Raw genomic sequence first — 22,170 nt, forward strand, 5'->3', positions numbered from 1 at the left:
TATCCGACTTCAATTCATCCCCATAATTTTTACATTATTATTTTGATTGCGACGATTTACAATCCGTAGTATAAAATTCTAACCATAGTATAATCTTCTAACCTAGAAACTTTATTAATAATTTCAATTAATAAAATAATCTCAAAATGTCTTTCTCATTCAATATAAATTACGAAGATATAAATTATAGTTTGCACAACACTTTCCAATGCTAGGTTAAGTGTATGCAAGTGCAAAAAAATCAATAAATCTTTTTCAATTATCTTGGTAAAAAATTAACTTGTTACGTTCATCGCAATAGATTTACATTACCTTCTTCTGGAAGAGTCGAGATAAGCACGGCAGACTGGAAAAGAGGTTTGTACAACAATATGCATGTTTATTATCTGAAAGTTTTACATCTTTAGGATGCCATTGCATGGCGCATTCTATCGTCAGCGATTCGAACGACGTAACAACCCACGATAATCGTCTCTCGATCTAACTCCTTCTCATGAGAGCGTCTCTCGCTATTTTTTTTTTTATTTACTTATTTAATAAAGTATCGTCGAATCGCGACCAGCCAACCCTTTACAAATATAATATCTGTATATAATATATGAATTTCGGACAAAACGCATATCGAGGGATCACAACCGCTCCTTTGACAATAATGAATTTTTCGATTGTTTCTTCTTTTTTTTTTTTGAGAGGGTGAAAGGGGAGGGAGTAACGTAGGGAGGAGGAGGGTGAGAATGACACATTTTCATCTCGGCACGTTCCAAAACAAAATTTGCACCGCGTCTCTCTCGTATATGTCGTTACTGATGAGAAATACCTTGAATAATAATCTACTAACTTCGTCGAATGCTATCAATATCCGATAACGTTAAATAACAATCAAATAATGAGTAACGATATGAGTACCAATCGTGGCGTCTTCGCACAACAAAAAGGCTTATTATTACATTTGATTGATCTTCGGGCCGGGATGAGTCTTTTTTGTTTCAGGTTTGATATACGTTCATCGTACTTCTACATTGTTTTCTCAATATCTTGCACAATACGATAATTCTCTCTCATCAATTATCAATCTTCATTTAGTCGTCAATAAATGTACTTTGTCGATTGCCCCGATTAATTTTTGCAGCAGATTTATCGGTTGTATTCATGGATATTTTGCCGATAGCAAGTATTAAATATTAAATCTCTAAAAGACACATTGCGCATTACTATAGAAAGATATCCTCAGTATGAATACAACCTCGGACGTCATTACTATTCGATCGATTAGCGCTTCCGTAGAGAATTATGGATTTTCTTCGTCGGAGAGTGTCGCATATACGATTCATAGTATTCTTGTATACATTGCGATGCAGCGATCGCGAGTAATATTCGACGATTCTTGTCGTAATGCATACCTTTCTTTCAACAAATGCAACTTTTTTTTATATCTGCCGCGCAAACGATTTCCAAACAAGATCATACAGATCCGATTACAAAACAAGAGCGAGGTTTGCGGGGAGATCGTTAAAGCGCTATTATTAACAGTTTAATCGAGAAACAATCGTGTCAGCACGTGTAGCGATTTCTTCGGCGACGAACCCAGTATCGCATAAAATATTGTGATCAATGTGTAAAAAGACGTAACAATGCGGCCACAGAAATATGTTACAATATTGTGTTTAAAATAAATGCACCAATTAATCCAAATGCAATTGCCGTCGTTTTCATTCAACAAAAAGAAAGTGAGCTTCAGCACTTGAATGTCCTAGTGATATAAATCAGCATATATACATATCGTGTAAAACATAAAATTTGAGTTCGTCGAAATCGAAAGTACGGTTCGCCTGTCGAAAATCATATCCGAGATGTTCGTGCAATTCGAAACAAACACTTTCATAATGTGCAACGAATGTTCCGTGAATCAAATAACATTTGCGGTCACGTTTGCTTCTACTATGAGCATGAGAAGTTCACATGCAGTTGAGATTCTATCTCTGGACATTATTTTTCTTAGTATAATACTCATTTTTCGTTTCTGTTTTTTTTTTTACAATTCTTCATTTTTCTAGTATCCTTCGAATAAAGATATGCTCGTTAGTGTAGATGTCTTATCTTACAAATACTGATTCTCCGTTCTTTCTTTTCGAATTTATAGCCCGAAAATAAACAATCTAATTCGCCTATGACATCTCTGGAACGTGCAGTCACTACTACCACATTTGGAATACTGCACATGATGATATAATTAAATGCGTAATAATGATGTAAAAAAAAGGATGGTCAAAAATATATATGCATATAGATATATTTTTGAACATCCTTTCTCTTACATCATTATCCATTACGCACTTAATTATATCTATATACACGCAAAGCATCTCATGAAACGATGACATTTAAATTAGCTGCTAAGCGATGATAAAAATAATATTAAAAATAAAAATATTAATATTAATTAATTTTAATAATTATAATAATAATAATAACAGCAAGTCTCATAATTACACTCAACATCAACAGTGGAAGCAATAAATATATAAATGAAGATGACAAAATGCCTTTTAAAAAGAGTTAACTTTACAAAAGATCACTCAGTTTGGAAGATATCACCGAATAATTGCCAGGGAACTTCAAGAGTGACCCTTCAAGTACAGTGATAACCAAAACCGCGAATCGTTTATATCTTTTCTTATTTTGTTAAGATGCGATTGAGGAAGAGGTAAATCTTACACACTTTAGCTTTATGTTTATCAGATTAGGTTAGTTCTGTATCTCGACGTCTTCGTGCTGAAACACATGAAAATCAAAGACGAGATCAGATCTATGGCATCCGAGACGAGGTGCTCAGTGTGTTCAACACGCACTTCCGCTAGAAAACACTAAGAACTTCTGCAGGTTCACGTGTGTTCCGTGTGTGAATGAATCCATTAATGTATCATTGCCCAATAAATTATCACATATAAATCGTACACGCCCCGGAGTGCGTTACACGAGTACACGTGTTGGAAACGTCGCATGCTAAATATAACGTCTAAATCATTTGCGAATCAATATGCGAACTTAAATACATCGAATAACATCCTACATCTCGCTTCCATCCACCTATCCTTTCCTGTCTTCCTTTTTTTTCTGATCTTTTTCTCTTTTTCTGTTTAACTGATAGTCGTGGGAAATAGATTCATACTAATGCACATAAGTGGTCGGCTAGAGTGATTAAGTAAGCTTTGACAAGCATAAAGCAGATTTACCTAGCATGATAGCCTCCATTAAGGATAATCGCGTTTGTTGTTGTGAAGGATCGGTAGAAGGCTGTCATTTCTTTTTCGCTGGATTCCTCTGTGGTGTAGATGGTCTACCCGCTTGGCCTGTGTTCATTCCTCCATATTGATACTTTGCTTTCTTCTCTGATGGTTTCAGGATCTGCGCGCAAACATGAGACGAGATAAAGTTAATATTATATTATTACGGTATAAAAAGACTGACAGGAAATCCCTTGCTAATAAATTACCTGAAAACTGCACATCAAAGTCTCGTCGACGCTCATCATTCCTCCGGCATTGTCGAACTCACCGCAGTAGTTTGGCGCGGAAAACAGCGTGACGAGCTGTCGCTTGGCGAAGAATTCGTAACCATCTTCGACCACCTGATGTGCTCTGCATATCAGATCCATGTCGTGACGATTCAAGAATTTCGACACAACATCTGGACCGAATGTAAACGATACTCCTCTGTCGTTCTCGCCCCAACCCTGAAACAGTATCATCAACGGAAACGTTAGTTCAATCGAGCGCTCTTACGTTTCACCCAAAGAGACGTGAACTTACTTGAACATCTTTATCGGGATCGGACCATAAGAGATCACAAAGAAGACCGGTATCAGGTACATCAGTTGGACGCATAATTCTTCTGATTTGCTCCATTCCCTAAAGCAGACAAAGTATAAAGTACAAGATTCAGAATTACGCTTCTCCCCGTTGAATCTCGGGAAATAAATCAATGTCGAATGGTGGAAACGCTAATCACCTGTAGATCAGGGCTGAGCCCGCCGTGACAGCAGAAGATCTTCTCGTCGATAATCGCGGCAATCGGCAAGCAGTTGAAGCAGTCCGTGAAGGTCTTCCACAGCTTGATGTTGTACCGCCGCTTGCACTCGTCGTAGAAGCCGTATATCCTGTTTATGCTGGCGCACTCGTGATTGCCGCGCAGCAGGAAAAAGTTCTCCGGGTACTTTATCTTGTACGCCAGCAGCAGGCATATCGTCTCCAGGGACTGCTTCCCCCGGTCGACGTAGTCGCCCAGAAACAGGTAGTTTGCCTCGGGCGGGAAGCCGCCGTACTCGAACAACCGCAGCAGATCGGTGTACTGGCCGTGTATGTCGCCGCAGATCTTAAGCGGCGCCTCCAGCTCAAGCAGAATCGGCTGCTGCAGGAAAATCTCCCGCGACTTTAGACAGAGGCCGCGCACCTCGGCCTCCGTCATGATCACGGTCTTGCCCGGTCGACATCCTCTAACTGTGTGCCCAGAAATATTCACGGTTAGTCGAAGCGTATCCCGCAAGATCGAGGCGACCCTTCATCAGTGCGGTGAATCATATATAATTCTTGAATGCGCATTAAATCAAAGAAATTGAAACAAAGAAGAAGCAAATAAAATATTTATATATTTTATTATTATTTATTGTTTATTATTAAAACTGTACGATACATGGCGAGCTTATCACATTTAATGCCAATATGACTTTACAGCTGATTTCAATCTTCTCTCGATACACGTTTTTTTTATATCGAGAGAGAAATCTAAGTTTAACGTAAGAATAGGCGGTCTCTATCTCCGGAAAAAAAATCGATAATGCCATTGTCACGTATAATTAAGCGCTATACTTATATCATATTACTTATACCATTACGCGCGTATTGCTTCTGGAATTACTCAAGCGTGACACGCCAATAATATCATTACCCTGTCAATTTTCCTCCAATAAGCCTCCATCGACATGTGCCGCTTTTGTTTCGCCGCGTCATTACGGAGCGGTTATGCAATTCTTGCATTTCACGCCGCGAAAAGAATGACAGAAAGACACGGCTGATTATATTGACGTTCTTGTCTCGATTTACTTACTCGCGCGGTTCGTAAGCGCGTAAAATCAATAATGACACCTAATGACGCCGGTCTTCCCTTCCCATCCACCGCACTAATGAGGGATCTCGAGGCACTCTTCTTCGTCTTCTTTTTTTTTTTTTCCACAGATACACCGAGCATAACTCTACTTTGGGGCGTGGAAGATAATCAAGTTTCTGCCGGTAATTAGCCGTCTCAATAAACAGGGGTGAGATACACGATTACGGTATTACAGATTACGGTGAGGCCATCATCTTTGCCTATTCTCGAGCATATGGGTACAGTCACGGTACTTCCGACGTGGTCTACGGTGATAATCGCATCGACTATAATAGCGTCAAAGGCGTGAAATTACTGATAAGCTCGTTAGGCAACGGGGATTCATGTTTCAGGAGTGCGAATCTCTCCTTGGTAAAAGAGAAAAAAAAGAAAAAAGGAAAGAGTTAGAGAGATAGAAGTAGAGAGAGAGAGAGAGAGAGAGAGAGAGAGAGAGAGAGAGAGAGAGAGAGAGAGAGAGAGAGAGAGAGAGAGAGAGAGAGCTATTTACGACGAGTTGCACGGTTAAATATAACGAAAACCTAGAATATTACTCAACTATGGATTCTGGATCGCAGTATAACGCTCTGAATGATTCAACTTTTCTCGGCTTCCTAATCTCCACGTCGAATTTCGCATAATCTGCCACTGCCGGTAAAGTGAAGACACCAACGAATAATAATCTATACTCCTCTCGTTGATGCAAACTACATTTTTACAGAATTAAATTTTTCAAATAACAATTGAAGGAATAATCTGTTAAAACTGGGAGAAGAGAATGCTTTCAAATATTTAGAGAAATCACTTTGAAATATTTGCTTCATAAACTTCACCTTAATTACTCTAAATATCTGCTTGATAAACCTGCCTGATATTGAAAAATGTAGATGTGAATTTGATAAAAAAATTACATCTAAGATTCAATCGCCGATCGATTGGTGCGCGCTTACTCCAGATTTTTCATAAACGGGTCGAATGATTTTTTTGAGCGTACGTCACCGTGGCTGTCCAAAGCGTTAATAAGCTCGAAGGCGGAGGGAACAGGTGATTTAACGACATCCAATGCAGATCATCTCTCTTTATGACGCTATGGATGTGTCGTCGGACTGTTATTTATAGGCGTAAAAGGGAATTCACGATGCGGCTGAACTGGGCCGATACTCGTTATTGGAAAACTGCATATTAGCAAGGTCACGGCGACCATAGAGCAGAGATGCAGAGAGATTCCTCTAACCGCGGATGTAGAACCTATTGTCACTCTGCCGCGACAAACGGAGAGTATACATTCCAGGCGAAAACAGGCTGAAAATGTCATTCGGCGGAATCATCGAGTTCGCTCAAAATAAACCGGAAAATAAATTGGAATAAAAAGAAATTTCATCGGTGATCCGAAAGTGCTCAGTGGTGACGCATAAGCACACTTTATCGCGCGTGTTAATTCATGCTAATAATTTCTAAATTTACGTACGTAAAGATAGATATCACATCAGTTAATTATATCGCAGGCTCGATACGTAGCTTTATAAATTTTATCACACGTAACGCGGATGCATGATCGTCTTTCAAATAAACTGCTGAGATTCAGTTGGAAGATCTTTTCGCGGCGATAGCGTTTCTTCTTCTAGACGTAAGATTTGAGATTATGCTTGCATAAGTACGCGCAATCTGACGTGAGAAACTCCAAGATGATCTAATATACTCGATATCCGATAATTTAAACGGCCTGTCATGTAAAGTGCTTTGCTCCTGCAAAGTGACGGGAAGAAAATGATAAATCAGAAATAACCTGTCCCTGAAGAGGTTAAAAATAATTGTAAGGTCTCGTTAGCGATGACTCTGGAGTGCGAACTTTATCTTGTTTCAGGGACATGCGGCTCATTACCGGAAATTTCAGCGTTAAATGCATCGTCAACCGCGGGATTTCAGAATTTAGAAATCTAATAATATAGTCAAAACTCAGGAAGCTGACATAATTTCCCTGCCACCAGTGTCATTTTTATATCTCACGCATGCGTCCAGAATGAACTTCTAGCTGGAAGAAGCTAGAAATTTAAAATAATTCGTCCTTGAAGTAGTTAAAAATAATTCGTTGTCGCCGCGCTGGATTTAAGTCTTATTAGTAGCGTTAATAGCGATAAGAGGCTCGAGGTGTTCTTTCAAAATATTATCATGTTGCACGGTTAATTAACGCTAGTTCCAACTGAATGCCAACAAATTTCGCCAAACATCGATGGTTTCCTTATTACCCTTATTATCATTTTATAATATATATTCTCAATTATGGATGCATTGATTTAATGATATAATATATTAAATATGTACCATAAATATTTCATAATAAACTCATTAAATGTTTTCAATATGTTCTCAATTACGAATGCATTGAATTAATGATCAAATAACAAAACTAATCATAATAATATAGAGATACCCTTTTAAATTATTTTTCTAATCTAAACCTTTTAAATTCTATTTCTAATCTAAACGATAATAGCTTTGTATCGTAAAATGGTTTGCGCGTTCTTTGCAGATAATAATAACATAAACGATTTTACATAAATGATAAAACGATAAGATACTAAATTCGCGCACCCATAAAATGATGATTCAAGACATTTAACACACGGTTAAATGACTTCTCGCGTTTCAGAGGTAGAAGAGAGGGAGACAGGAATGTCACATTTTAATAACAGTATGAGAAGGAAATATAATCAAAGCACATGCACGCTGCTACAAATCACGCTGCAAATCGCTTAAAACATCTATTATGTCAAGTGTGCACTAAACTAACATTTACGTTAACATTTCCAGCTAATGCTGCTCGATATACAGTTTTTATGTAGGTGAAGCAATCAAGAGAGCTACGTGCGAAAGAGGAAAACTCTACAAACTCTAAGGAGAAAGGCGAATTCGTTAAGTGCATCGACAATTTCGGAAGAACTAACTTCCGATTGTCCGAACGAAAGATATATATTTGTGGATACTTCTATTCCAAATGATAGATACTTTGAGTATATAAAAATGTGTAACTGTTTCTGTACTCAAGTCCAGCGCTGGGAAAAATTCGACAGGATCGACAGTCAAAAGGATTACATTTACGTGCGAGATTGGCTCTTCACTTTGAAACGAAAGTAAGAACGGGAGAAGGAAAGGAAAATCGACAGCAAGCAGCAAACACGCAACGCGACATCGAAAGGCAATGGCCCTGTGCTGCAGCGCGCACTTTGGTCCTAAACATGGCTATCGGAATGTCATCCTTATCGTATCGCCAGCCTCGACATTAGATGCACAGTTATCATCTCCCGCGATGCTTCAATATCGGACGCCTCGAACGACTAGCTTGAAAAATGCTAGCTATGACCGTAAAAGATATATATAGATAATAAAAGGTATATAGATAAAAAAAGAAATGAGCATCGATACCGCGCTTTGACTGTGGTTACCTCCGACTCTTATCTCGTGTTTACAAATGTGCTGAATGCAATCGTTATATTTGGACGGCCACGTTTGGAGAAAACGCGCGGCGTCAAGTGTGGCGCATGCATATGTGCGTATCATGCGAGGCCGCGGGACGATAACGGAATATAAAAAAGTCAGGAGGCTCGCGACTAAGAAAATTAAACAGGATAGCTTCTACATGAGGAAGTTTGCTGTTTCCTGTTTTGTTGCTGTTACGGTGGTGGTGATGGTAGTTATTGTTGTTGTAGTAGTAGTTGCGTACCGACGAAGTCCGACGAGAAAATATCTTTTAGCTTGGCTTTCTTCTGAACCTGGTCTTTCTGCGTGTGGTATACTTTACCAGCACAAGGGGGTTCCGCATTCGCGTTAGCATGAGAGAGAAAACAAACAAAAAGAGAGAGATTGTTTTTTTTTTTTCTTTTCTACGTCTTCAAGAGAACGAGGATAAAAGATCGTGATCGCGATGGTCAACGGCGTTAGGGCGGGGGTGATGCGGTGGCAGGTTGCGGGGCAGAAGAGAGAGGACTCTTTAAGTCGTGAGAGAGACGGAGATATACTGGCAGGTATATTGAGAGGGAGTGAGAGAACGTACGTGAGAGAGACAGCGAAATAGAGTGATAGAGTGATAGAGAGAGAAAGGAAAGTGGGAAGGAGATAGAGAAATAGACGTAGCGGATCTCAGAACGAAAGAGAGAGAGAGAGAGAGAGAGAGAGAGAGAGAGAGAGAGAGAGAGAGAGAGAGAGAGAGAAAGATGACGGACAGTCCTTTCAACTTTTCACACGAATCATGTATTAGGACGACGATGAACGCAACAGTCCGATGAGCAGACGGGCGTGATCGATATCTTTCCTGCATTTTTTAATCCGATCATCGGGGAAGTCGCGCTACGACGCGGCGTACGACTACGCGTCGGAGAAACGACGCGCGATCGGAGCACCCCGCGTCACGACTTCTCCCGTGATACGCGCTCTCGTTGTAGAGCCGCGACGCGGATTCCAATGCAGTCCGGGCCGTCGCGCGACGGCCGTGAACGGGCAGTACGAGCATATGTGCGCGCACACACGCACACGCGCGCACACACACACACACACACACACACACACACACACACACACACACGCGGAGACGTGCGAACAGCGCGTTGCGTATCTGAGAAAAAAACGAAGCAGTCGGTTGAATCGCGACTCTGAATTCGGCTACGCCGTGCTTCTCGCATGATTCCCGACGTTCTCGCGCGACGATGCGGTGTACGCGCGAACGGCAAGCGCGGCGGGGAACGCGCTGCGACTCGCGCGTTTTTTTTACTCGCGCCAACCGCCCCGTCGCAATCACATACCTTCCAATAATCTCTGTATCAGGTTGTCGATATTCAAGTCGACATCCGCCATTTTTTCTTGCCACTGACTGACTGACCCGATGTTCGCGGACTGGCTCGTACCCGCCTAGCGCGCGCATTTGCACCGCTGCGATGCGAGACACATAATACTGGCGCGTCCGGGTATACGTGCTGTTATCGACTGCCGGTTTTCGGGGGTGAACGGCGGAACGGCGGGGATGCGACGATGACGCATTTGTGAGCAAGTCGGGAAGATCTATAAGAGCGTTATGAAGCGTTTTCATATTGCGTTCGATAGTCGATGACATTTCCATTTCCAACAATGCGATCAACCTGACACCCAATCGGAAAGTATGCTTTCTAGGAACTTTTGCCAATGCCAATCCTTTTGATTGAACAATTAATATAGTGAGAATCCACCATGAAGTTCGTATCGAACCATTGAAATATATAACATATTGGAACCTTTCCCGTGAAGAACCAATGTGTGGTTTGCGGCCAAAGGATAACGATAGTAAAATGGGGATATTTGCCTTTCTTCCACATTTACTATCGTGTATGGTGGGGGATATTAAAAACGAAAACAGACATGAAACAGACGTCCCCGTCCAACATAATTCTCTCTCTTTTACCCCTCTTTTTACTCTCCAACATAATTTTCTTTTTTTTAGATCATCCCCACTCCATCAAATATGCATTGAAAATCAATATTGTATATTGGAAATTGGAATGTAAAAATCAGGACAAAGTACAATAATTGAAATTATAGTTTGTAGATTTTTTACACAGTTTTAATATTGCTTTATAATATATTTAAATGCATTTATATTGTTTTACATCAGTGCTCGGAATTAGTCTGAACATTTTAGCCGATTTCCGTGGTATACGCCTCCTCTCCTCTCCTTATGGCCGGTTTATGCTTCGGTCTTAATCTTAATCTTAAGAGTTGATAACGTAGAATGCCATAAGGGCGTTTATACTTCCCTAGTCTTAATCTTATAGCGTTTTCGATTATACAGGATTTGAACGACCCAGGGTTGGTTAATGACGTCATTGCAACCTCTCCACCAATGAAAGACTTGCATTTATAGTAAAATAGTGATTGATCAACCCTGGGTCGTTCAAATCCTGTATAATCGAAAACGCTATTAGTCTTAATCTTAATCTTGGAAAGATCCCATCTTTTAACTTTAGTCCCTAATGTCCTAAGGCCGGGCCAATGAGGTAAATCTGACGTCCGACGCAGCACGAAACCGCGCGAAATAATGGTTTTCGATCCGTGTATATTTAAAAAATTGTTCCTGATTGTATTCAATATTCAGCATATCTTTCATTAAAGAAAAGAAATGACCAGTTTCGTGTCTTTTTCGATTCAGTGGCCGAACAGCGTATCTCCGTGGTTTTCTTTTTTTTTTTTTTTTATTTCTTAATAATACACACGCTGCATAGGCATTGATAACAAAAGTGCCATTCCAAACATTAAAGTTTTTTGCCGCTGACGATTCATTTTAACATTCACTATAATCTGCAGCACCGGGGTCTATTACAATTTGTGGTTAGGTTTTGTTACATTTGCACATGCGTAGTTCGAATTTCCAGGGAAGCATAAACGAGTCCTTAAGATTAAGTTAAGATTAAGACTAAGATTAAGATTAAGACCGAAGCATAAACCAGCCATTACCGCGCGCACCGCAGCCGCTAGGGCCAGCGCCGCCGAGCGTTAGGAGCGGCACTATCCGATTATGAGTGGGTTCTTCTCCCTATTTATTAAAATTTAAAAAAATTTATTAAAATTTATTTATTAAAAATAAATTTAAAAATAAAAAATTTATTTTTAATAAATTTCAATAAATTTTTTAAAATTTTAATAAATAGGGAGAAGAACCCACTTATAATCGGATAGTGCCGCTCCTAACGCTCGGCGGCGCTGGCCCTAGCGGCTGCGGCGCGCGCGGTAAGGAGAAGAAAGGAGGCGTATATCACGGAAATCGGCTGAAATGTTCAGACTAATTCCGAGCACTGTTTTACATCTATAAAAAGTATAACAAAAAAAGAGTAAAACACGATCGCTATTTTACAAATACGAACGTATTTCCTACATACCAAAATCTTATTCTGTTTTAATTTATTTAATAATATAGCTGAAATTATACCAAATCTATTTGAAATGACACAGTTGTTAGTAACTTATAATAATTTATAATAATGCGATTCTCACGCACGTATGCATGTCATTAAAATCGTTTTTTCAAAAAAATCTAATGCATTTGTCAAAGTATAATGAAAAGAAGTAAATTTGTAAAATAATTTTCCTGATTAACCATACTTCCGATGATAATCTGGTGGTGGATCCGTATAATCTTGTTGGAGATTAAAGAATTCAGCATTATTTTTTTGTAAATATTGTAAAAATTCATGAAAATGCGATAGCAATAATTGTATACTCCTTTCGTCTAAAGGTGTATAAGATAGCATACCGCCCAGTCTCACTGTAAATAAAAACTCAAAATTATTATTCAGGTAACAATGAATGGACTCTGTACATTTCTTAAAAATTTAGGCTTTACCGAACAATCGAAGTAGATGAAACGCTCCATACAGCTGACTCGGCAAAGTATCTGGATTATCGTTCATTATCTGTATAAATTGTGGTCTTTCCCATTTGTATAGCAATTGAAGACCTAAGGTAATGTTAAAATATTCACGAATACCTTTTGTTATTTCTAATGTACTTTCCCTAAAATAAATAACAAAAATGTCAAGGCATGTAATAACATAAGGATGTAATAAATTTTTAATTATACACTGTACCTAATATCATTTGTTTTTCCAGATGATTTTGCCTCTACATAATCGTCTAAGATTTTGTCAACTGTATTTTGTACAGGCAATGCAGGTAGTTTATGATGTTTCAGTATTACTTCAGATTCATCTATTAGTACAAACTTCAATTCTTCAGGTAACTTGATCTTGACTTCCACTTTAGTAAGAAATTCTTCTGTTTCACCAGATGGTTCTAATCGACTGGAAAAGATCAATTTCTTGGAATTAATTGTAATATATTATAGTGATATCAGATATTGTGCTTAATAACAAACCTTCTTTTTTTACGCGTAGGTTCAGATCCGGAATCATGAGAGGATGAAGATGTTGCTGTACTACTTGTACTCTTGTTAAAACGACTAATACCTTTCTCAGATGTTGCAACAGGAGTGCTTGACCGACTATCTGTATCTTTCTCTTTAGTACCTTCACTTCTCCTCCCCTGTGTTTTAGCTGTGGTACTTCCCTTTCTGTTCTTTTGAGCAGATTGTTGATTTGAGTGTGCTCTCTGAACTTCCTTTTGTCTCTGCACATTTGCCTCATTGTACTTAAGTACTCTACTTTCAGGGACCCATTCATCCCAGCTATTATTATAAAAATGTAGTTCAGAATATATTTTAATTTTATTATTGCAATTAATATATTCTGTATAAATTTATACTTTGTACATTGCAAAAAAATTTGTACAGATATAAACTGAATAATCGATTTTCTCGTCTTATATGGATCTTAATATATCGCATTTAGTTTTTTTTTATTATATCAGATTATCATATTTTTCAAAAATAATATAAATGTTTAGCCACAATTTATAAAGATATGCATATTGCTTAAGGTAGTTCCAACAATTTCTCAATTATTCAAGATTTATATAAACTTTAAGAAATAAATGTATACAATATCAGGTATTATTTCAATTTTTTTAAATTTTTTACACATAGTTATTAAAATATCCTTCGTTAAACATGTCATTTACTCAGTGATTTTCATAAGGTAATCAGATAAAATCAGACAATTTTGTTTAATTATAAGAAAACTACTTTTAAAGTATTTACAAAAAATTGAATATAATTAGATAAATATGTTATAAAAACCATATTTAAATTTTGCGAAGATTTGCCACATTATTGTTCAATAGTTTTTATGACAAAAATGACACAATTTAATATCATGCATGGAGAACAAAAAGATAGCAGCAAGAAGTATATCGTCATTTGCGTGTGAAAAATACAGTCATTAAGTAAAACAACAATTGTTTGAACTGCTGTTTTCTACCATATTTTCTGTATATACCTAACTCTACTTACTTTCTATATTTTTGGCAACAATTGTATACCGTTGAAACTACCTTAATATATAAAATATAAATCAAATATGTGCATATGCAACAGCATATGCTTACTTTTTATTCCAACCAGCATAATGAATGAAATATCTGACTTGCTTTTCCTTAGTGATGGAGGACTTCAAACATTTTGCTTCATAGATCAATGGCCCATGAAAGCACAGAACTTTCTCGCCTAAAGATATATCAGTAATCACAATTAAATGTATAAAGTTAACATATTTATAAAAAAAGATATTAAAAAATGTATCTCTTATTTTGTAAAATTAGTTTACTAAATACTACAAGACCTGCAGAAAAAAAACTCAATATTATACCTTCTTGAAATTTACATTTTGGTGGCATTTTTGTGTCTTGAGTTATTTCGATTAACACGGAAATTATCTTGCGTCTTATCAATTACATAACTAATTCAAAAATTAGCAATAACAAAAAACAATTAATCTCTCACAATTATCTTCGAAACAGTATGTATCCTCAACTGCCGCACGTTTTGATGGTTATGTCGACTATACTCAACACCACTCAACACTGGATTTGTTTTTTTTAGCTGCACTGGACTAAAACAGAACAGTACAGGACAGATAGATAAAGGCTTAAGGCCGGAGCACAGACTTTTGCATAAAGCATAACGCATAAGCATAAGGAAATTGATTGGTCCATTTCCTTATGCATTTGCTTAAGCCGAGAGCACAAGCTTTTACATAAAGCATAACGCATAAGCATAAGGAAATTGATTGGTCTATATATAAGCATAAGCAAATGCATAAGGAAATGGACCAATCAATTTCCTTATGCTTATGCGTTATGCTTTATGCAAAAGTCTGTGCTCCGGCCAATATGCTTATATATAGACCAATCAATTTCCTTATGCTTATGCGTTATGCTTTATGTAAAAGTCTGTGCTCCGGCCTTTAGTTTACACCGATTGTTTAGTACGCGTACCAAGTACTAAATCAGCTTCTTTGATTGGTGTAGATTTTACACTAAACGATTTATATCTATCGCAGAAGCAGATTTAGGCCTGTTCTACAATACATCGTATGTCGGCGTCGGATGTCGGACGCATGCGCACTCGGTTGTCGGCTGTCGCATGAAGCTGTCGGGAGCATTGAGTAAAAAGAAACAGGAGGGAGCATATACTAGCCAGTAGCGGGATTCTGTAATGTTAACGATGTCATTATGGTATCGTTGCGCAGCTATTACATGATACAAAAAACTTGCGCAACGATACCATAACGACATCGTTCAGGTCACAGAATCCCACTACAGGACTAGGGGCGGTATTCATAGTCCGTTCTTATATTCAAGATCGTCTTAAGCACGAACTTATATTCGCTCTCTTTGTCAGACACAATCTATGTGTGACGAAGAGAGCGAATATAAGTCCGTGCTTAAGACAATCTTAAATATAAGAACGGACTATGAATACCGGCCTAGGTAAATCCGCGGACGGATGTACGTCATGGCAGCCATCTTAAGCGACCACTTTTTGAAAGTGAGAGGGAATGCTCGAGCATTGCGGCAAGCGGCATACCGTACGCCGTACGCATTAATATGCAGTGTATAGTCTTTTATGCAACAGTGTATGGAAATAAACGATCAAAATGGTATACTGTAAAGCTTGTGGCATAACAGCAGCAGCTCGAAATCATGGAATAACGTTTCATCGGTTAGTATTATCAACAATAATGAGATTTTTATTTTGGAGATTATAATCATATGTATAGTATTGTAAAATTGTAGATTCACAATAATTACTAAATAATTTTCACTCACAAACAGGTTTCCGAAAAATCCGGATCAAAGAAATGCATGGATAAATTTTTGTAAAGACGAAGGATTTAATAATATAAATTTAGATTTTAGATTTTAACATTGCTTTTATGGAAATACTGCACGAGTGCAATTTCAATGAAAAACGCCATTAAAATTTGGTATTATTATTGCATATTATAGTTATTTTCTTTTAATTGTACATTATTTCCTAATTAAACATAACAAGTTATTCAATATTGGCGCCCTTAAGCGGCCATCTTGAGCGACCACTTTATATAGTCACTTCCGTCCGCACTTTTAAGACCAAACGCTCCCTCCTGTTTCTTTTTACTCAATGGTCGGGAGTCGGTTGTCGTTATCGTAACGAGAGATGGTCAACTCTCATCTTTTCCGGCTTCCGACTTGCGATAGGCCTTACGACTGGATGCAAATATAATATAAGAGATTATGTAAGTGATCAAATTGTGGCACCGACATCCTTGTAAGTTTAAAAAACTCATGATTATTCGTACAAAAATATGTAAATAATGTTCGATGAGCACCATGAGTTTGTCTCATATTTCTTGAAATATGTGGTTTTACCACAGACTTCTATATATTACTAGACTGCTAACTCCTTATGTATAAGGCGTCTTCATTTCTTATGTACGAAACGATACATAAAGTATTCCTTTCTGCGCATGCGCTTTGTGATGTATGTCCCTACATGCTACACATTCACATATAAACACACATACATAATACAATTAACTAATATCTCGTCCAAAAAACAGAAATCTATTAAAAAAATAATAATATTATTAAATAATATTATTAAGCTAAGTTAATTTAAATGAATCAAGCTTTATAAAATGTGTAGTATGCAAAACATTTTATATAAAAATACTAATGTATAACACTAAAATTGTATATAAGAAATATTATTTTTAATGTTTAATGTTTTTGTATATAAAATATATTATTTTTAATATTTTTATTAAATGATATTATAAAATGATTGATATATGTATATAAAATATTTTAAGGATAAATAAAAAATACACACATTTTACATTTATATTTTATTTTTATATTATTTTAATTAATTACATATAAAAATATAAAATTATTACAAAATAAATCAAAATAAAATTCATATATTAAATAATTTTCTGATTTTTATATAATATATATTATAATTTATTATTTTTGTACCTAGCTGTATCGTATTGTATGTTGTATCAGCAGTATCATATTGTGCAGTAATATCTGTTTCACTTAAAGTTTGGACATCCAAATTCTCGCTATTACATTCATTTGAATCTAGATAAATCAAAATAAAATTCATATATTAAATAATTTTCTGATTTTTATATGTGCAATTGTTGATATACTTACTTGAATCTTTATCAGAACTTTGATCATATAAATTTTGAGTGGGTATAATATCTGCTTTTAATCTTCTCACTTTTGATGTATTTGCAAAATCACTATCAGTAAAATGAAATTGGCAAATACGGCTTGATGATGTTGGTATCCAATTTGTTCTATTAATTGCTATTATCCATTGTTCCAATAAATAAGGTATACTTATAGGAAATTTAAATTATTTAACAATTTATTAACATTGATACTAAATATATTTAGAATTTCTTTTAATGATCAAAAAACAGCAGTGTCACGACAATATAATTCTACCACATATTTTTATTAAATAATACTTACTTAAAGAAAGAGATTTTGTCATTTTTCTTTCTGTATGCTGCTGTGCTTTTGCAATTTAAAACAGCACATTTAAATGGCATTGTTGACTTCTTTTTATGACGTTTTTATCACGTATCGCGGATCACTTTTCTCATGTAAAAAGATTAGAATTATAGGTTAGAAGAACCGTATTATGGAGAATATATTGACTATATATATCTTTTTGCTTCTGCGCATGTGCACAATGAGACACTTTAACACATGCTTTTTGGGGCCATAGCACATAAGCGAAATTTGGGAAGTTAGCAGTCTAGTAATATATAGAAGTCTGTGGGTTTTACCCACCACCTTTTTGTTATTTTGCGTCTTTTTCTTAAACATAATGTAATTTTTGTTATATGTAACAAAATTAATAATAGATTTAAATAATTTCTCATCACTCTACTTTCCATTTTTATATTTGTTGTTGCACCGACTTACGACTATAGGTTTGTTTTTTATTCCTACACTGAACTAAACTAGAACTAAACTAAAACTAGGGAGTTTAAGCAAGGATTGAGAGTGCAGACTGAAAAAGTGCAAGAATAAAAAACACTGCAGTGCAAAAATAATGTGTGACAATATAATAAATAAAATAGTAGTATTGGAATTAATAGAATCTTCTGACGAAGATGATCATTAACGATACAGATTATTATTTAACGATACAGATTTATATATTTAAATTTTAAACATTATATTTTAAACATTATACATTAAAATAAAAGTTAAGTCTTGTTGTTAAGTTTTTTATTTACAAAAATTCTTAGGCCGGTATTCATAGTCCGTTCTTATATTTAAGATTGTCTTAAGCACGGACTTATATTCGCTCTCTTCGTCACACATAGATTGTGTCTGACGAAGAGAGCGAATATAAGTTCGTGCTTAAGACGATCTTAAATATAAGAACGGACTATGGGCGGTATTCATAGTCCGTTCTTATATTTAAAATCGTCTTAAGCACGGACTTATATTCGCTCTCTTCGTCACACATAGATTGTGTCTGACGAAGAGAGCGAATATAAGTTCGTGCTTAAGACGATCTTGAATATAAGAACGGACTATGAATACCGCCCTATGAATACCGGCCTTACTTACAATTTCATACTTACAATTTAATTATCTATTTATGGCGCCTATTTCTTAGGCTGCTGTTCTTGCACTGCTTGCACTGGCTCTAGACCTAGTGCAATCAGTTCAGTGAACTATTACACTAATAGCGTTTTCGAATAAACGGGGTTTGAACGATCTAGGGTTGATCAATCACTATTTTACTATAAATGCAAGTCTTTCATTGGTGGAGAGGTTGCAATGACGTCATTAACCAATCTTGGGTCGTTCAAATCCTGTATAATCGAAAACGCTATAAGTTCCGCTACACTGTCATAACGAACAGCGTCAGTAATGGCCGGTTTATGCTTCGGTCTTAATCTTAATCTTAAGAGTTGATAACGTAGAATGCCATAAGGGCGTTTATACTTCCCTAGTCTTAATCTTAGTCTTAATCTTATAGCGTTTTCGATTATACAGGATTTGAACGACCCAGGGTTGGTTAATGACGTCATTGCAACCTCTCCACCAATGAAAGACTTGCATTTATAGTAAAATAGTGATTGATCAACCCTGGGTCGTTCAAATCCTGTATAATCGAAAACGCTATTAATCTTGGAAAGATCCCATCTTTTATGGCCGGTTTATGCTTCGGTCTTAATCTTAATCTTAAGAGTTGATAACGTAGAATGCCATAAGGGCGTTTATACTTCCCTAGTCTTAATCTTATAGCGTTTTCGATTATACAGGATTTGAACGACCCAGGGTTGATCAATCACTATTTTACTATAAATGCAAGTCTTTCATTGGTGGAGAGGTTGCAATGACGTCATTAACCAACCCTGGGTCGTTCAAATCCTGTATAATCGAAAACGCTATTAGTCTTATAGCGTTTTCGATTATACAGGATTTGAACGACCCAGGGTTGGTTAATGACGTCATTGCAACCTCTCCACCAATGAAAGACTTGCATTTATAGTAAAATAGTGATTGATCAACCCTGGGTCGTTCAAATCCTGTATAATCGAAAACGCTATTAATCTTATAGCGTTTTCGATTATACAGGATTTGAACGACCCAGGGTTGGTTAATGACGTCATTGCAACCTCTCCACCAATGAAAGACTTGCATTTATAGTAAAATAGTGATTGATCAACCCTGGGTCGTTCAAATCCTGTATAATCGAAAACGCTATTAATCTTGGAAAGATCCCATCTTTTAACTTTAGTCCCTAATGTCCTAAGGCCGGGCCAATGAGGTAAGTCTGTCGTCCGACGCAGCACGAAACCGCGCGAAATAATGGTTTTCGATTCTTGTAAAATATGAAAATGAGTGATGCTGATTTAATTGAATGTGTCCAACAATTCGATGTTGTTTGGAATAAAAAAAATCCAAATTATAAAAATAAATTAGTGGTTAGGTTTTGTTACATTTGCAAATGCGTAGTCCGAATTTCCAGGGAAGCATAAACGAGTCCTTAAGATTAAGTTAAGACTAAGACTAAGATTAAGATTAAGACCGAAGCATAAACCAGCCATAATACCAGTTCTGCAATAAAGAACGCTTCAGTGTACACTTTTTGAACTAGTGCAGCCAGTTCAGGAATAAAAAACAAACCTTATATTGTAGAATGACAAGTCATATTCAGATCCGACATTCAACGTACGACAAACGACAAACGACATCCGACGCCGACATACGACGTATTGTAGAACAGGCCTTAGTATTTGGTACGCGTACTAAACAATCGATGTAAACTAAGCCAAAAGGTCTGTTCTTTATAACTGAACTGGCTGCACTAGTTCAGAATTTATCTTTCTCTTTTCAATGTGGAGGGAAAAAAATAAACTCTGAACAAGTGCAGCCAGTTGAGTTATAAAAAATAGACCTATAGGCCTAGTTTACACCGATTGTTTAGTACGCGTACCAAGTACTAAATCTGCTTCTTTGATTGGTCTGGATTTTACACTAAACGATTTATATCTATCGGAAAAGCAGTACTTGGTACGCGTACTAAACAATCGGTGTAAACTAATAGCGTTTTCGATTATACAGGATTTGAACGACCCAGGGTTGGTTAATGACGTCATTGCAACCTCTCCACCAATGAAAGACTTGCATTTATAGTAAAATAGTGATTGATCAACCCTGGGTCGTTCAAATCCTGTATAATCGAAAACGCTATAAGTCATATGGCTGGTTTATGCTTCGGTCTTAATCTTAATCTTAGTCTTAGTCTTAACTTAATCTTAAGGACTCGTTTATGCTTCCCTGGAAATTCGGACTACGCATGTGCAAATGTAACAAAACCTAACCTAACCTAACCACAAATTGTAATAAATCCCGGTGCTGCAAATTATAGTGAATGTTAAAATGAATCGTCAGCGGCAAAAAACTTTAATGTTTGGAATGGCACTTTTGTTATCAAGTGCCTATGCAGCATGTGTATTATTAAGAAATTAAAAAAAAAATAAAAGAAAACCACGGAGATACGCTGTTCGGCCACTGAATCGAAAAAGACACGAAACTGGTCATTTCTTTTCTTTAATGAAAGATATGCTGAATATTGAATACGATCAGGAACAATTTTTTAAATATACACGGATCGAAAACCATTATTTCGCGCGGTTTCGTGCTGCGTCGGACGTCAGATTTACCTCATTGGCCCGGCCTTAGGACATTAGGGACTAAAGTTAAAAGATGGGATCTTTCCAAGATTAAGATTAAGACTAAGATTAAGACTAGGGAAGTATAAACGCCCTTATGGCATTCTACGTTATCAACTCTTAAGATTAAGATTAAGACCGAAGCATAAACCGGCCAATAGTCTGGCTCGTAGTTGGAGTTTGTTCTTTTTAGGCTGCGTTCCGAAATTCACTGCCAGTACTGAAAATCTACAATATACGTAACGTAAACTGCAGCTTTTCAGTACTGGTAGTGAATTTCGGAACACAGCCTTAGGGCGGTATTCATAGTCCGTTCTTATATTCAAAATCGTCTTAAGCACGGACTTATATTCGCTCTCTTTGTCACACATATAGCGTTTTCGATTATACAGGATTTGAACGACCCAGGGTTGATCAATCACTATTTTACTATAAATGCAAGTCTTTCATTGGTGGAGAGGTTGCAATGACGTCATTAACCAACCCTGGGTCGTTCAAATCCTGTATAATCGAAAACGCTAATAGATTGTGTCTGACGAAGAGAGCGAATATAAGTTTGTACTTAAGACGATCTTGAATATAAGAACGGACTATGAATACCGGCCTTAGTGCAGTTTCAATACAGCTAAAAAGAACAAATCTATGGACTAATCATGGCATTCGCAGAATGACGAGAATTAGAAAGAAAAAAATAGCAAAGTTACTAGATTTTCCGCTGAATGACGTTGATTTGTTGGCTCTAAAAGTAAAAGCCAATCGCGTTCTCTTGTACGCCAGTCGCCTAGGGAGCGAGCAATCTATACTTACTACGTCTATGTCTGACTTAGGCCGGCGTCACATAGAACCCGTA

The 22,170-nt window shown here is 36.8% G+C and overlaps 2 protein-coding genes and 2 long non-coding RNA genes across 6 annotated transcripts; 1 reads left to right on the plus strand and 3 right to left on the minus strand.

The window, feature by feature from the left end:
• Positions 1-358: 358 nt before the first annotated feature.
• On the minus strand, positions 359-10,198 carry LOC105667319 (serine/threonine-protein phosphatase PP1-beta catalytic subunit). 3 transcript variants are annotated; one of them, XR_001099906.2, is made up of 7 exons: positions 9,936-10,198; positions 8,861-8,932; positions 4,009-4,496; positions 3,810-3,908; positions 3,494-3,733; positions 3,234-3,405; positions 359-2,772 (listed from the first exon to the last, which is right to left on the minus strand). XR_001099906.2 is itself a non-coding variant. In XM_012359040.2 (6 exons), the coding sequence occupies exons 1-6, from the start codon at positions 9,985-9,987 to the stop codon at positions 3,298-3,300; spliced, it is 1,059 nt and encodes a 352-aa protein (XP_012214463.1). In that variant the 5' UTR covers positions 9,988-10,198; the 3' UTR covers positions 359-3,297. The 3 variants fall into 3 exon arrangements, 2 of the variants coding, with proteins under 2 accessions (XP_012214463.1, XP_012214464.1); XM_012359040.2 differs by having other exon boundaries at positions 359-3,405; XM_012359041.2 differs by lacking the exon at positions 8,861-8,932 and having other exon boundaries at positions 359-3,405; positions 9,936-10,193.
• A 1,137-nt stretch (positions 10,199-11,335) lies between these two features.
• On the minus strand, positions 11,336-14,661 carry MRG15 (MORF-related gene 15). Its single transcript, XM_012359031.2, has 6 exons — positions 14,421-14,661; positions 14,161-14,278; positions 13,034-13,342; positions 12,747-12,959; positions 12,503-12,672; positions 11,336-12,424 (listed from the first exon to the last, which is right to left on the minus strand). Exons 1-6 carry the CDS (start codon positions 14,446-14,448, stop codon positions 12,252-12,254), a joined length of 1,011 nt encoding a protein of 336 aa, XP_012214454.1. The 5' UTR covers positions 14,449-14,661; the 3' UTR covers positions 11,336-12,251.
• Positions 14,662-16,928: 2,267 nt separating this feature from the next.
• On the minus strand, positions 16,929-17,465 carry LOC136998122 (uncharacterized). The gene is made up of 2 exons (XR_010888740.1): positions 17,260-17,465; positions 16,929-17,184 (listed from the first exon to the last, which is right to left on the minus strand). It is a non-coding gene; the product is annotated as an uncharacterized lncRNA (long non-coding RNA).
• Positions 17,466-17,774: 309 nt separating this feature from the next.
• On the plus strand, positions 17,775-18,976 carry LOC136998132 (uncharacterized). Its single transcript, XR_010888750.1, has 2 exons — positions 17,775-17,899; positions 18,128-18,976. It is a non-coding gene; the product is annotated as an uncharacterized lncRNA (long non-coding RNA).
• The last annotated feature ends 3,194 nt before the right edge of the window (positions 18,977-22,170 follow it).

The sequence above is a fragment of the Linepithema humile genome, chromosome 1 (genome assembly GCF_040581485.1).
Source record: "Linepithema humile isolate Giens D197 chromosome 1, Lhum_UNIL_v1.0, whole genome shotgun sequence".
Classification (NCBI taxonomy): Eukaryota; Metazoa; Arthropoda; class Insecta; order Hymenoptera; family Formicidae; genus Linepithema; species Linepithema humile.